This window comes from Narcine bancroftii, chromosome 1 (assembly GCF_036971445.1).
Source record: "Narcine bancroftii isolate sNarBan1 chromosome 1, sNarBan1.hap1, whole genome shotgun sequence".
Classification (NCBI taxonomy): domain Eukaryota; kingdom Metazoa; phylum Chordata; class Chondrichthyes; order Torpediniformes; family Narcinidae; genus Narcine; species Narcine bancroftii.
In genome coordinates, this window is record NC_091469.1 from 279,389,833 (window position 1) to 279,406,169 (window position 16,337).

At 40.9% G+C, this 16,337-nt stretch overlaps 1 protein-coding gene across 5 annotated transcripts in view; it reads left to right on the forward strand.

Annotated features, from left to right (window-relative positions):
- Positions 1-16,337, forward strand: part of nap1l4b (nucleosome assembly protein 1-like 4b) — an 88,968-nt gene that overhangs the window by 1,344 nt on the left and 71,287 nt on the right. For all 5 annotated transcript variants that reach the window (XM_069900890.1, XM_069900870.1, XM_069900899.1 and 2 more), the window contains exon 2: positions 14,567-14,600. In XM_069900890.1, the coding sequence (XP_069756991.1) occupies positions 14,584-14,600 (17 nt within the window). In that variant the 5' untranslated portion in view covers positions 14,567-14,583. The remainder of the gene's footprint in view (positions 1-14,566; positions 14,601-16,337) is intronic.

Here is a 16,337-nt window from a genome sequence, read left to right on the forward strand (position 1 = left end):
AGACCTGAAGGGGTTATTGCGACTTGTGGAACCAGGGAGAAGTGAAGGATGACACACCACAGGCAGTTGACTGTCAGATGGGGATCATTTTTTGGATTAGCAGTAACTCGTGGGTGCTATAGGATTATTGTTTGGGCCTCGACTGTTGAAAGTCTGTGTCAATGATTGGACCAGGGGACTGGGTGACCAGAAGACTGATTTGCTGATTACACAAAAATGGGTTGATTAACAAATTCTGAGGTGGATTTTGAATCTTTGGAATTTTTCACTCCAGAGAGCTTTGGCATTGGATAAATTGAAGGTGGGCATGCTGAAACAACAAGGGATGTAATGGTAATAAGGAGGATTGGAAAAATGGGGATGAAGACAAAATTGGATCAGCTGTGATGTTGTTGAATGAATGTGCAGACTTGAGCACCTAGCTGGTTTCTTTTTAAATTACATTCTAATGCTCATTATAGTCGAGAAATAATTAGGCATTAACTTGTTAATTTGGTACATGTATAGCTGTGAGCTTGCTTTCAATTCTCAGATTTCAGTGGATGCTGGTTGGATGTATAATTGCATTTTAAATGAAAGGTTGTAGTTGGGCATAGCAATTTACATTTTATGCAACAACATGCACAAAATTATGCATGCTAAGGATCTGAAACAAAATAGAAAACATCAGAACTACTGGGATCATCCTGAGAGAGAAAATCAGACAGAACTGGTTTTATATTGTACAGAAATTAGGAAGGGAATGTGAGAATGAAATACAAAGTGTGTGAAAATGTGGTAGATCAAGAAATTTGGGAATAATAATGAAAGGCAAAAGAATTAATAAAGGGACAAGTTAGGAAGGCAGATTGCTGTAGAGAATGTGACGTGCATGAAACAAAATCTGAAATGATAACCAGACAGAAGCTTTGCTGTATCTCTTTATTGTGGGATTAAGAGTGGGATGGAGTACATCATTAAAGTGATAATTGGTGAAAACTTTGGGTCACACTTGTGGTCTGGGTATCAAGGAATCCAATCTTAAGCAATTATGGTTTTTAGACTGCAGGCATATAACAGCACAATCAAGGAATTTTGCAGCTCCACAGGCAGTCTGAAAAGAAATGTGCAGGAAATATGGGTCAATTCCTGCACCATGATTTATCCTGCAGGACTCTCTACTGCACATCCAACCAGTGGGACTGTTGCACTTGGGTACTTGCAGTCTAAAAGGACGCCCAGTATGAATGACCACGTGGGCAGAAATTATGTTAATTTTTTTCTGTGATTTTCCCAACATTGCAGTCTAAAAACCATAACTGAATAAGAATCAGTAAAGGGATGCTAATATGTAAATTGTTACTGTTTCTGGAAATAACCTTGCATGTGGATGATGTGGAATGTGAATTTTCTTTGGTTGCATTGTAATGACCTAGAAATTCACCAAGACAATGGTATCTTCAAAACAATAATTTTTATTAATAAACTTAACCATACTACGTGCAAATATATATAATGTGTGTATGGCAAATCCTAAAACCATTACAGTTCAGATATAATTCTGAAAAGTCCATTTTTAAAGTTCAGTTAGTTTTGGTGTTGAAAATCTGATTCTTTAAATTGTTGCTCAAAAGTAATTATGGAATAGGTGTGAGGCATCAGACTTTTCAAAACTCGAAATTCTTGTAGTTTTCAGAGAATTGTTTCTTCATATGAATAATTTCCCTCTTTCGCATGGAGGTTTCAAAACTCATGTTTTCTTCTACAATGATTTCACAAACCACAATTTATGTAAAACAATTTAAAGATTTATACAAACTCAATTTTTCTCCTATTTGAGTATGAGATTGCTCTTTTATCATAATCTTTAATAGGTTGTATTAATGGAGTTAAAATTGATAATGTTACCTATGTTTTTATATCTATTTCAAGAGATTCCAGTTTTCATCCTGAAGTATTTTTTGCTAATATTGACTCAAAAGTTTCTTCCTTTATTTGAAGGAACAAAAATTCTAGAAATAGTAAATTTCATTTACAAAAATTGAAAAAAAGATGGAAGTATGGCCCTACCTAATTTTAGATGTTATTACTGAGCTGTTAAGACAACAGACTCGTCAAGGCAAATAGCGCCTTTGGAAGGCTACACCAAAGAGTCTGGAAAAACAACCAACTGAAAAACCTCACAAAGATAAGCGTATACAGAGCCGTTGTCATACCCACACTCCTGTTCGGCTCCGAATCATGGGTCCTCTACCGGCATCACCTACGGCTCCTAGAACGCTTCTACCAGCGTTGTCTCCGCTCCATCCTCAACATTCATTGGAGTGCCTTCATCAGCAACATCGAAGTACTCGAGATGGCAGAGGCCGACAGCATCGAATCCACGCTGCTGAAGATCCAACTGCGCTGGGTGGGTCATGTCTCCAGAATGGAGGACCATCGCCTTCCCAAGATGGCGAGCTCTCCACTGGCCACCGTGACAGAGGTGCATCAAAGAAAAGGTACAAGGACTGCCTAAAGAAATCTCTTGGTGCCTGCCACATTGACCACCGCCAGTGGGCTGATATCGCCTCAAACTGTTCGGCGGGCAGCAACCTCCTTTGAAGAAGACCGCAGAGCACACCTCACTGACAAAAGGCAAAGGAGGAAAAACCCAACCCCAACCAACCAATTTTCCCTTGCAACCGTGTCTGCCTGTCCCGCATCGGACTTGTCAGCCACAAATGAGCCTGCAGCTGACGTGGACATTTACCCCCTCCATAAATCTTCGTCTGCGAAGCCAAGCCAAAGAAATATTCATTATCTAACTTTTGGGATTTTTTTATTCTGACAAATTGGATTGTCCATTATGGACAGATTTACAATTGAAATCTATACAGCAGTATTCCATCCTTAGAAATATATATTGGAAAGAAAGTTTTAATATCTTTTCAACTGTTTAAAACCAAATCGAATAACTGCTCTTTTTGGGGTTATTGAGCCAGATATAGGGAGTTTTTCTGTATCTGCGTAACAGGTTGTGGCCTTCTCTACATTGTTGGCTAGAAGAGCCATCTTATTCAAATGGAAAGACTCTAGATCTTCAACAGTGTTTCAATCGTTCTTGTATTATGTCCTTTTTAAGTTTAGAAAAAATTAGACATCATGTATCAGTGAAATTTGAAGATGCATGGTGACCGTTTATGTCTTGTTTTCCTTTGACGTAAATGCTTTTAATGTGATTAGATGTACTCGCTCTTCCAGATGAGATATAATCTTAACTTTGGTTTTTGATTCATGGTATAAAGCAAAGCTACAAAATATATGTAACCCTCTGGTTAGTTTTTTTTAAATAGAGTATGTTAGGTGGATTTTTTTTGTCTTTCCTGTCTTCATCCAGAGCAGTGGAGAAGGGACCGAGTTTATGCTGTTTGAAGTTTTATCTTGAAATTTATATTTACACACACATATGTGATGTTGTATCTTCAGTTTTGTTACCTTGTACTGTATTTATTATAAAAACCAATAAAAAAGAAAAATTTCACAAACCCTGGCAAGGGCTACATGAAGCAGCCATGTAAAAATGGACATGGTGAAAATATCCCCTCCTCAAAAAGGCAGCTGAAGTGGCTTCTTCTGATTCTGTGTATCTCCCATGGTAAAGAGAACATGCACTGTACCTCTAACCGGAGGCAACTACATTTCTGACCTCAGATGAAAACTAGTATAATATTAAAGGTGTCATTGATCACATGACATGACCTCACTGCTGATTTTGTTAAATGCTTCTGAGTTTCCATTCTAAAAATATGGGTAAACATATTTTTAACCAGATAATCTTCTTGAGCATACCCTATTGTTCTAGATATTTCAATGAACAATCACTTTTCTGGTTTTATTGCCCTTTTACCAGACTTTGTGTCTCCGACAATGGCTTCTCTCTGAGGGTAATTGTGTCCAGCCCACAATTCCTTTATTTTAAAAAAATATATATTATAACTAAAGATTAATTAGAGCACAATTCAGTCACAGCATAGAATTTTGTAAGAGTGGATTGGAGGAGTAAACATTGGGGTTGGGGCTGGTTAAGTAATGGGTGGGAGAGTGCAGTAGGGAAGAAGTATGAGGTGGATTATCAGTTAAATTTGAATGCTATTCTTTGATGTCTTCTTTGAAGATAGTATTGCCTAAAATCTCCTTTTGTGGTTCGTGGTCATACTTTGATAATATCTAGAATGCTTTGGGACATTTTGTGTAAAAATGCTCTGTCATAACTTCACCCAGTTCCCATGAAAGTTCATCAGCTTGAAGCTTCAGTGTCATTTTTAAGAACACCATTATATTCTCCAAGTTCCTATCTTGGAATGTGTTCAATTGTTGGTACTCTTATTGCTTATGATTAACTTTTCTATTTTCTGATTTATTTATCTATCTATCTATTTATTTATTTATTTATTGCTGCCTTCTTGTTCTGCAACAGAATTTATTGCACCATTTAAGCCAAACCTTAATGGACATCAAGATTAACTTTTGACATTTCATGCGCTGAATTTGATGTCTTGCTGTGCACATATTAGCTGAGGAGCTTGCAGACAATGTTGGTAGTACTCATAGACAGGTGCAGTACATTTAATATTTATTTGACGAGTTTATTTTTAATCTGCATATTCTTCCAATTTATCAAAACTTTGTGAAATAATGAAGTACATTTGAGTGCAATACTATAGCACACTCTACTCACTGCAAGTCACAAAAAAAAATGCATTATAACTCCAATAATCCAAAATCAGATTATCCGAAATCCTCAGTTATCCTACATTTTTTTGGACCTGGAAGTATGGTCTTTTCGGCTCTGAATTTTTTTTGCAGACAATTTGAGGATTTCAGAAAAATCAGATATTTCCAATTATCTGAAAATTTTCAAAGCCGAAATCATGTCAATTGCCTCCAAAAAATTTCTGATAAATGAGAATATCCAAACAATCAGAAATCCTCAGTTATCTGTAACTTTTTCGGAGCCAATCTGATATCACAGGTTGAAAAAATTTTGGAAACACCTCTGACTAGAATTTTGAGGTTTTGGTCTTCGATTTACTGTATCATATTTTGTTCAGGTTATTTTTTTTTCTGAGAATTAAACATTATTTCATGCATTAAAAGCCTTCCCTTGTTGTTCAAACACTGTTACGAGTGATTTGCTGTTGCTGCTGGGCTGTTTAATTTTTTTAAAAGAACGGTTATCCAAAAATATTGCTTATCTGAAATAGAGCTGGTCCCACCTTTTCAGATAAACCTGAGTTGTACTATTTGCTGCATATTTTATTTTGTTGAATGAAGAAGGATACGTGCTGGGTAACGTCATGATGTCATTTCCGGTGCAAGGGAAGGGCTAACCCGCGGCCTTATAAGGTGTGGCACAGTTTAGCACAGCCATTTTCAACAATTTTTAGCTATAGTCCTGGGACTCTGCTCAAAGTTTATGGGTACTCTTTCCTGGGAAGCAGTCAAGTTTAGTTTGTTTATTCTGTACTTCTATAAACTACATAAAACACAAAAAAATTTTTTATCATTTCAGTTTGTGTCCCCCCCCCCCCCCCCCCCCCAAATGTGTTGTGGATCTCATTGAGAATGGTGGTTTAATATGTTGTTGAACTGTTCTTCCCTTCCTTAAAAGTTCAACAAAACTTAGCTTGTAGTGGTAGCTAAATGGAGTCGGGAAGAACGATACAAATAGTTGGCTTGTTTGCACTCCAGTTGTTTATTGAATCTTCCCGCGCTGCACCTTATAAGGCCGAGGGTAAGCCCTCCCCTTGCGCCGGAAATGACATAATGACGTTACCCAGCACGTATGCGGGCCCCACTTGGCCAGCAGAAAGGACTATCCCAACGGCACCATCTTGATGTGGCTGCTCCGCTGCCGCAACCGTAATACACGGAGCCAGTTTGCCTGCCGTCAGTGATGCGGCAACACCCCCACCCCCAGAATCGGTGATAGTGTCCTGCGCCCCTGAGTCCTGTGTTTGTTTTGTTTTAGGGGGCCTGCCCCTATGCCTGGCGGGCTGTAGGGCAACTGGCTGGCTGAGGTTGAAATGCACAGGCTTCAGGCGGTTGGCTGTGAACACTTCGTCCTGTCCCCAGTGTCTAAAGCGAGCGTGCTGCTGTGTATCACCTTGTAGGGTTGCTGGGGTGGGGGGGTAGTGCACACCTCAGCAAACGAGCACATAGTTGTCTTTAAGTCTGCGGTCACCAAGGTGGGGGGGGGGGGTGTCCATGGTACGAGGGAGGACGTGGTACAAGGGAGCCAACCTGTCCCTCAGTTTTTGCAGTGCTCCCCTCCTTCTGTGTCTGCACCCTTGGTGGCGGGAAGAAACTTTCTGGGGAGGGTTAAGGGGGCTCCTGTTAGGTCTGCTTTGTTCATGAATGAGTGAGTCAAACACCAGACTGAATCGAAATCAAGGTTCTTTGTTCTTTATTGCCGGGTTGTAACACTTGCAACTAACAGTGTTAGTTGGAGAAGGCGCATTCTGCCGTTATCAGCAAGTGGTGTTTTTTATATACCTTAGGATACGTACTTAGTAAATTATCATACCATGACATTGTCCAATGAATAAACTGTTGCTGTCCCTCTCTGCTAGCCTCCTGCACATCAATTTGTCATCCCCACTCTTATCTTGAGAGTACAAGGTCACAACTGCATCTTGTTACGGCCCAGCACTGGGTGACTCCCTCTACATTCCCAGCTCATGATGTTTTTACCTAACACTCCGTATACCAACTCGGCTGTCCAGAATCCAAAGAGCACCCATGGGAGCTTGTCCACTCAATTGGGTCCAGTCAGGTGGGCCATGAGCTGGAAACATTCCATCAGGCCATTGGACTGTGGGTGGTAGGCGGTGGTGTGGTGGAGTTTCGTGCCAAGGAGGGAGGCGAGCTGTGTCCACAAGGCCAAGGTGAATTGGCAGGGAGATTTCTTCGAAGTGGAGGCTGGTGATGGCTGTGCAAAAAGCCTGGGTCTCCACGTCATCGTCTTGCACCCGTGGAAGCTCAGGATAGTCTAGGTCTGGTGCCAACGACTGGATGGCTGGTCTTGAGAGGGTGTCAGCGGTGACATTTTCCTTGCTGGAGATGTTTTGAATATTGCTGGTGAATTCCGAAACATATGCCAAGTGACGCTGCTGGCGGGCCAACCAGGGGTCTGAAACCTTTGGTTGGTAAACATGGTGAAAGGCCTACCCTCGAGGAAATAACGGAAATGCCTGACCGCAAGGTAGAGGGCTAAGAGTTCCAGGTCAAAAGCACCGTATTTTAACTCGGGGGTGGAGGTGGAGGTGGACCCGCAAATGGCGGATGTAAAAAGCCAGTGGCCTCTAATGTTTGTTGACCAGCTGTTCGAGTACGCCCCCTATCGCTGTGGCCAATGCGTCGACTGTCATGGAGTTGGGAACATCCTTTCTGGGGTGGACCAGCAACGTGGCATAGGCTAGGGCCTCCTTGGACCTTTTGAAAGTAGTGCTACCTCCTCACTCCAAACCAAGTCCTTCTGTTTGGAGGTCATTATGGCAAAGAGGGGGCACATGGTTCGTATTGCAGCGGTTGTAAAAATTGATCATGCCGATGAATTCCTGAAGGCCCATGACCGTGGTTGGCCTTGTAAACTGCCGAATGTTCTCCACCTCCTTGAGCAAAGATGTCACTCCATCCCTTGTGATCCTGTAGCCTAGGAAATGATCATCTGGCTGAACTGGCACTTTACTGGGTTGACTGAAGCCACAGTCAGTCAGGTGGGAGTAGAGTTTGCGTAGGTGGGTAGTGTGTTCCTGGTGGTTCCTGCTGGTGATAAAGTTGTTGTCCAGGTAGATGAAAACAAAGTCTAGGTCTCTGCCCACTGTATCCATTAGGCGCTGGAAGGTCTGCATTTCATTTTAGTCCAAAAGGCATGCGCAGGAACTCAAAACAGTTTTCAAAAAGGCCTGCTGTGATGGTCATCTTCCCGATGTCATCTGTGAACTGGGATTTGGTGGTAGCCTTGTACCAAATCGATTTTGGAGAAAACAATCGCACCGTGTAGGATGGCTGTGAAATCCTGTATGTGGGGGACTGGGTAGTGGTCTGGGGTAGATGAATCGTTAGGCGCTGATAGTCCCTGCGAAGTCTCCAGCCCCCAGTGGCTTTGGTTACCACATGCAGAGGGGAGGGCTACGGGCCTATGGATGATCCCCAGCTCCTCTGTATGTTTGAACTTTTCCTTAGCCAGCTGGAACTTGTCTGGGGGAGGCGTCTGGCCCTCAAGTGGAGGGGAGAACCCTGCGTCATGATGTGGTGCTGCACACCGTGTCTCAGCATTGTGAACGTGAACTGAGGCCTGAGGATGGAGGGAAATTCGGCCAAAAGTTGGCTGTACTTGTTGGTGGGAGTGGTGACTGTGGCCGTTTGCTGGTTCTGAACTTTGGTGGCAGCAAGTTGGATCATCTTGAACATCTGGGCATGCACCAGCCGCTTGGCCTTGAGGTCCACGAACAGGCTGTGAGCTCAGAGGAAGTCTGCGCTGGGCAGTGGCTTCTCCACCGTGGCCAGCGTGAAATCCCAGCGGAAGGTTTCGCTGCCAAGATATACCACCACTCTCTGTGTGCTGAAAGTCTTTATGGCAGTATTGTTGGCCACCTGCAGGGTGAGCCCATGTGGCCATGTTCAGGTCTCTAGTGGTGTCAGTGGAAAGACGCTGAGTTTGGCCCCAATATCAACGAGATGGCCAGTGGTCTTGTCTGTCACGTAGTAGGCTGTTTGCATGGCCAGCCGCCAAAGCCATTAGCGGCAGCTGGCCTGGGCATTTCTTGGAAATGCGCAGGGCTCCTTACATTTACGAGCTTCTCGCTGGTGGTAGAAATACCATCACTCTTCTGCTCCCTTTGCTGGTTTACAAGGGCTTGGTTCATCCCTGCTTGTTTGGGTTTTGGACTGCTGCTCTATTTGGGAGCATGTCAGCTGATTCATGGCAGCTTCATTCTTCCTCTGTGCGCATGTCTGCCTTTGCTACAACTGCAGGGTCGCTGAAATCAGCATCCACTAGCAGCGGCTAGATGTCATCAGGCATCTCTTCTAAGAATGCCTGCTCAAACATGAGGCATGGTTTGTGGCCCTCTGCCAGCGTGAGCATTTTGTCCATTAGGGCAGTTGGCGTTCTGTCCCCTAGGCCGTCCAGGTGCATGAGCCTGACTGCTCTCTGGTTTCTGGAGACCCCATAGGCGCTGATGAGCAGCGTCTTCAACGCAGAGTATTTGTCTTCCTCTGGTGGGTTCTGTATGAGGTTGTCCACTCTAGCTGCCATTTCTTGGTCAGGGGAGCTGTTTAATGTTAAATTTTGGAATGGGTGCAACTTTTTGTCTCCTAGGTGCTGACATTGTCTGTTAGTTAAATCATTGCTGCAAATGTCGAGTAATGTAAAATTCCTTTGCCCAGTTTGATATGAACTTTAATCCACTTTTTTTTAAAGAAATCCATGGTTCAAATTTTCCCTTTTTCAAAACTTTCACTCCCTTTTGTGTTCTGGTTTCCCTCCCAATGTTCAAAAATATTCGGGAGATGTAGGTTAATTGGGGTATTTGGGTGGCTGGGGCTCATGGGCTAGAAGGGCCTGTAACCATGCTGTATGTCTAAATTTAATATCTTCATTTAAATAAAAATAAATATCTTCCTTTAGTCATAATCACTGCAAGAATTTATGAAATACAACAGCTAATTTGTGTGCTGCAACTCCTACAAATAGAAATGTGATGATGACCAAAACATGAAAGATTAAACAGGACCCCCAAGGATGCCGTATGATCTATTCATGTCAACATGAGAGAATTGGTGGGGCATCGCTTCAGGGTTGTATCTGACAGACTGCATTTAATAGAATGTTGTAGTACCAAGTTGGATTTTTGTTTTTGAGTGTCTGAAGTGGAAACTGAACCAGGAACTTCCTGAAGTGAAAAGCCAACAATTGACAGCTTGAATTCTTTTGTGGAAGCATAATTATTGTCCTGGGATAATCCACAGGCTTGTATAATTGATTCAGACTTGAATTTGCATCTCTACAATACATCAAGGCAATTTAAGTTTAATTAAATGTAGAATAAAGAGCCTCTGTAATAGTATATTGAAAGTGCAGTGTTTTAAAATCTCATTAGATTCATCAATAGTTTACCATCTTTACCTGGTTTGCCTTGTATTCTCCAATCTAGCAATATGTTTATTACCTTGTATGGTCCAGTAAACAATTCAGTTTTGAAGGCATCTAAGATGAGTAAAAGGTGTTTACTTTTCTGGGGTCTGCATTTCTGCAGAGAAACCAAATCTGCTGTATCATTGCAGACAAGCATGTCTTTTGTGATTATATATTTTTTTTTAAAAGTCAAAATATGTACTCCTTAATCTTTTGCAATAAATGGAAAAGCTAGTATTCATTAACAGTATGTGCTGCTCTGAATTAAGGCCTGATCATAAATATCCAGGGTTTGCAGACCTCCAATAGAACAATTGGGTTTAGGGAAGGTTTGCTCATAGTGGACAGAGAGGCTGAGTTTTTTTTAAGCGAAGGGGTCATGTAGAAGACCCAAAGTGGGAAGAAATTGTCAAGTCAGGATGGAGATAAGATGCAGAGAATTTCAGGATATTTATGGGTCAAAATATACAAGTGAATATAAAAGTTGGAGCAAGTAGAATATTGGATAGTCAAGTGACAGTTAGGATAAAGAGCACTGAGGTTAGGGAAGGGTTTGGGTTTCTCTAAATATTCAATTGCACCAGATAAGCATCTTTAATAGTAAAGGCATATATTTGGTGGTGAAAGATTAATCTGTGGTAGATTGCAGAGGTGTTGGAATCTGAAAGTGAAGTTATGGAAATACTTTGGCTACATTCAGATGGTTGGCAGTAGAAATATTTAAAGAAGAATCTCTCATGGTACTGAGTGAGCATAGAAGTGAAGGAGGAGAAAAATGTATCAAATTCGAAGTTGTAGAATTCAAAGAATTGCAGTCAGAACTTTTCTCTGGCTATGATGAGCAGTTTTAACATTGCATGGGCATTTAGTCACTGATGGGATTCATTATTTTTAGTGAATTGGTATCCATTATTTCATAAATAGAACTGATGTGAAAGTTGGTGAGAATTTTTTTAAAAATTAAATTGATTTAACCTGACATCTGTGAAGATTTTGTTGCAACTTGCTGATTTGTTGTCAAGTTCAACATTGGTGGAATTTACTTCAGCTATATGGTAGTGTGTAAACTGGCACTGTAAATTAAGTTTCCTGGATTGATTAAACCTGCAAGTGTAACTGCAGCTCTTATGGTGTGGCAGACTTGTTTCTCAAATTGTGTGATTTGAGTAATTCTGGTAACCTGACACTTCAAAATTCTATATGATCTTGGGTTAAATGCCAAGATAGATTTTTGCACCTTTCATTCTGATTTCTAATTTTTGGGAGATGCTCAACTTTTGAGATAAGTGAACCTGCAGGAATTTTATTTGGACAAGATAGGAGTTCCAAAAAGAATGGAAGATATTCGTTGATCAAGAACTGCAGGTTTAAAATGCATTTTCATGCTTTTCAACCCACCTTGATATCTGCTCTGATCCATTTGTATTCCCAGTCATTTTAAACTACAGTACTTAGTTTGTATCACTGATAACTTAGCTTCTATCACTAGAATCAGCCCCTCTGCAATATAAACATTATCTGTTGTTACGAGCCCAAAGGACTAAAAAAACCCAGCAACAACAGAAATTCACCAAGACAATGGCCACTTAAACAAGTTTTATTTTTCTCAATACATAATAATAAGATCAATACTTATTACTGTTAACTTAACCTAACTTAACCCCCTTTAAATGGTAATCGCACGTGTATGTAATGTGTGTTCAGGATGGTTATTTTTCACTGTCAAATTGTTGACTTTTAACCTCCAAGTTCACTGGTATCAGACAATCTTCCATTCTGTACATAGAATTTTTCTTTTTTTTTCTTTGGCTTGGCTTCGCGGACAAAGATTTATGGAGGGGTAATGTCCACGTCAGCTGCAGGCTCGTTTGTGGCTGACAAGTCCGATGCGGGACAGGCAGACACGGTTGCAGGGGAAAATTGGTGGGTTGGGTGTTGGGTTTTGTCAGTGAGGTGGGCTCTGCGATCTTCTTCAAAGGAGGTTGCTGCCCGCCGAACTGTGAGGCGCCAAGATGCACGGTTTGGGGCGATATCGGCCCACTGGCGGTGGTCAATGTGGCAGGCACCAAGAGATTTCTTTAGGCAGTCCTTGTACCTCTTCTTTGGTGCACCTCTGTCACGGTGGCCAGTGGAGAGCTCGCCATATAACACAATCTTGGGAAGACGATGGTCCTCCATTCTGGTGACGTGACCTACCCAGCATCCGATGAAATGGTGCAGCCGAGATAGGTAAACTGGTTGACCGTTTTGAGTTTTGTGTGCCCGATGGAGATGTGGGGGGGCTGGTAGTCATGGCTCTTCAACATAGAATTAAACATTTATTATTCACCAATCTGTGGTGCTTTAAGTTGTTACCACTCAGGAACATCTTTGTTGGTTTCAGAAAGATATCAGTTGTTCATTAGACACAAAAGCTGATCTCCTTCAATCACCAACTGAAGTGTCTGACGAAGAAATTTCCCCCTTGGGTTTTTCCAAAAGATACCATATATTTTGGTTCAGGCCCCTCTTAGGACAACAAACCAGAAATTTTAAAACTCTGGCACCAGTCTAGCAGCAAAAGATTTCTCAGTTCTCAAGCCTGGACACTGTTCAAACATGCTGGACCATTCACACCTACTTCTGAAACTCTCACAAGCATTCCCCATTACATCTGTTTGTGAAATGTGACCTAATAACTCAATCTCACAATCTTATTACCCTTTTAAGATATATTTTATCATAATTTAATTTAGCAAACTGACCATTCATGCTAATGGAAATCAAATCACAAGACCAGTAATTCCATTGGAACTGTAGTTTACTGTGCTTTATTCATTAAATTGCTGGAGAATTGTCTTGGCAGTCTGTTCTGATAAGCTGATGCATTTATTGCAATTTCATTAAATATTTTTTGACATGGTTGTACAAATTATAAAGCACATGGCAGAATACAATTCAGATCATCCCTATCCAGTCTAGGTACCAAAAAATTTTATTGATTCATTGGCATTGTTGGTAAGGAGAGCATTTATTACCCATTTATTAAATCTTAAGGAAGGAACCTTAGCCGATTATAAGAAGTTGATTAACTGACCTTTGCATTGTGAAAAGGAATGATGGATAGATTACTTTTGAAATTATGAAAGGTTAAAAGGAATTGAAGTGGAACCACATAATTTTTATTAATGTTTAAGCAGTAACCATAATGCTGTGAAAATATTTTAATGTTTCAATAAATTGTAAAATGTTAGTTTCAGTATCACCAAAAATTCTTAACTTTTCCATTCTATTTTACAATATGAAAACCTGTATGCTTAATGAAAGCAGCATTGGGAGAGTTCAGCATAGAAGTTGGTGTTTGGAATATATTGGGGGGCTGAGTAGGGTGGCCAGACATCCAGTTTTAGGCTGGACAGTCCAGCTTATGACCCTTCTGTTCTCTGTCCAGTGCCACCTTGAGGCAGATGTTAATTTGTCCTACACCCCCAAATGGAGGGCAAATTAAGGGCAGAAAGCAATGTTCCAGGGTCTGCAGGTTGTGTGCAGCCGGCTAGCGCATGTGCAATGAGGGGATAAGCGTGATGGCGCCATATAAAGGTTCGTGGCAAGTAAGCCTCCCCCACCTCCTGTGCTGGACTGTTGGAGGGTGTGGAGGTGCTATTTTAAATCAACTGTTTTCCACCCCATGTTATCAACCCCCTTTCAATCCCTTTGATGGTTCCACCGACCCCCTGGGGGTTGATATTGACCACTTTGGAGACCCCTACTCTACTGCGATTCTTCTTTAAGGGATGCCTACCCTGAAGAAATTCTCTCTTTGAATGGACTGAAGTTCTGTGAGATCCTATCTCACTGCTTTGGTATCTTGCTGCCACGGCTCTGAACCTCACTCGCCCCAACATGCCACAGACCCCACCAACATTTCATCCTCTGCCAGATCCACATGTTCAACTGTTACTTCTACACTCACCTTGTGTTCATCAAAGATCGAAAGTTTACCTCCCTAGAGACTGTCATGTCTGAAGAAGGGCTCAGGCCCGAAATGTTGGTTATGTATCTTTACCTCCTTTTGACAATGCTAGGCCTGCTGAGTTCCTCCAGTATTTTTGTGTTTCCATGGTGTTATTTTGTACACAGAGATAGGGATGGAGATTCTGGATTTGCTCCTTGTTTTCCTATTTATTTTTCTTTGGTTTAAAGTTGTATGAAATATAAAGGCATTTTTGCCTTGCAGTAGAGTTTTTTTTTCTCTTGATCATATTATTTGTCTTGGGGCTGCTTAAAATTACTGATGATGATGGGTTCAATTTTCTGCTATTTACAGTTTGTTTTCCATCCATAAATAACTGCATAGTTTTTGTCAAATTGCATTATGTATAAAGGTTATAACTTAAATTAATATTGATTTTTTTTCTTCCAAAGTTGGACCATCGTGCAAGATGGCAGAAAAGAACAGGTAGGCCTGTTTAACTCAGTACTTGTCGTTTGGGAAGATCAAAATGGAAACAACATGCCAAAAATGTTTAAAAACATACAAAATTAGAAGTTTGATATCTGTGCATAATAGAATGTGATTTAAGTTGCAGAATTCAGAAAATTTGATTTATGTTTTAAAATGGCCTGGGTTGTAACTCAGTGGTATCTTCAGTTATTGTGCAGAGTACTTTGATCTTTACTATGCCAAGTTACTTTCACCATTTTTCTCTACTCTGGTTTTAATGTTTGAAGGCAACAATTTTAATCAATACCTGAACTAAAACATTGCTTTTAGAAATAGAGTAAAATGCTGGGATAAAATGGATCTTTATCTGTATTTTCTCTATCTTGATTTCAACACAATTTAATGAGCATTTGTAAGCAATGGGAAGAATGCATACGAATATAACAAACAAAAGTAGGATTTAATGTATATACTTGTAAAAATCAAATATTGTGTACCACATTAAATATATGGAGTCGATTATTATATGGATACTAGTTTTGAGAGGCTGAAATTCACGCTAGAATCCAAAATACTATGTCAGCAGAAGTCCAAATGATCTCTGAACAAAAACACAATGAATTAAAGTCATAATGCATACTCTACACATTAAGGAACATGTCCTATCATGGCGGAGGTCAGGACTGCAGTAAGTATATGTGTCATTGGATGCATCGGGAGTACCAATTGGTGAACGACCAGGGCCTAAGCATGAATTCAAGTTCAAGGCATCAGGGTTCCAATCGGCGGGGAGCTGCAATTCAAAGCATTGGAGCTCCAATCAGCAGGCAGCCAGGGCTGAGGTGAGAGTTCGCGACTGAGGCATCAGGAGCTCTGGACCATGACTGGCTGGGGCTGAGGGGAGTGACCAGGGTTGACTTTTGCACGACATGGAAAATTCCAGATATTTTGGCCAAAAATGGAGAGTTGACTTTTATGTGAAATGTGAATATATATATATATATATATATATATATATATATGGTAGCCATGTAGCCCCTGCAGTATGATCACAGTTGATTAGAATATTGGTCTCAACTTCAAAATCCTTGAATAGAAATCCATCTCAACTTCAGAGGCAGTTAATGACTGCATTTACAATTCTGTAGAATAGAATTCTGATTATCACAATTCTAATCACTTTGATTGTGGATGTTTAAAAAATTGTTATTTGTGTAACTTTTAACCAAAGTACATGACACCTCATTTTGTATTAAATAATATTGAAGAAAAAGAAAACATTTGGATGGTACATTAGTGCAGCTAATTGAGCTGCTGCTCACGGCTCCAGCAATTTGTGTTCTCTTCTGATTTCCAGTGTGGTCTCTGTGGAGTTTGCATGTTCTCTCTGTCACTATGTTTGATTCTTCAGGGTGCAGGGCACAAAGGTGCTGGAGAAACTCACCAGGTCATGTAGCATCCATAGAATGTAAAAGACCTTCGAGCTTTGAGCCTGAGCCCTTTGGGTAACTCTTCACACCTAAGAAGAGCCCAACCCCAAAACATCGACTGCCTTCTCCTTTCCATGGATGCTGCATGACCCGCTAAGTTTCTTCAGCACTTTTGTGTATTGCATGAGGCCCCAGCATCTGCAGATTTCTTGTTTACCTTTCTTGTTTCCTCCAAAATCTCAAAGACATTCAAATTTGTCTGTAAATAGCCTCGAGTGAAGAGGTGAGTGGTATATTTTTGGGGAGTTGCTGGAGTGGGGGG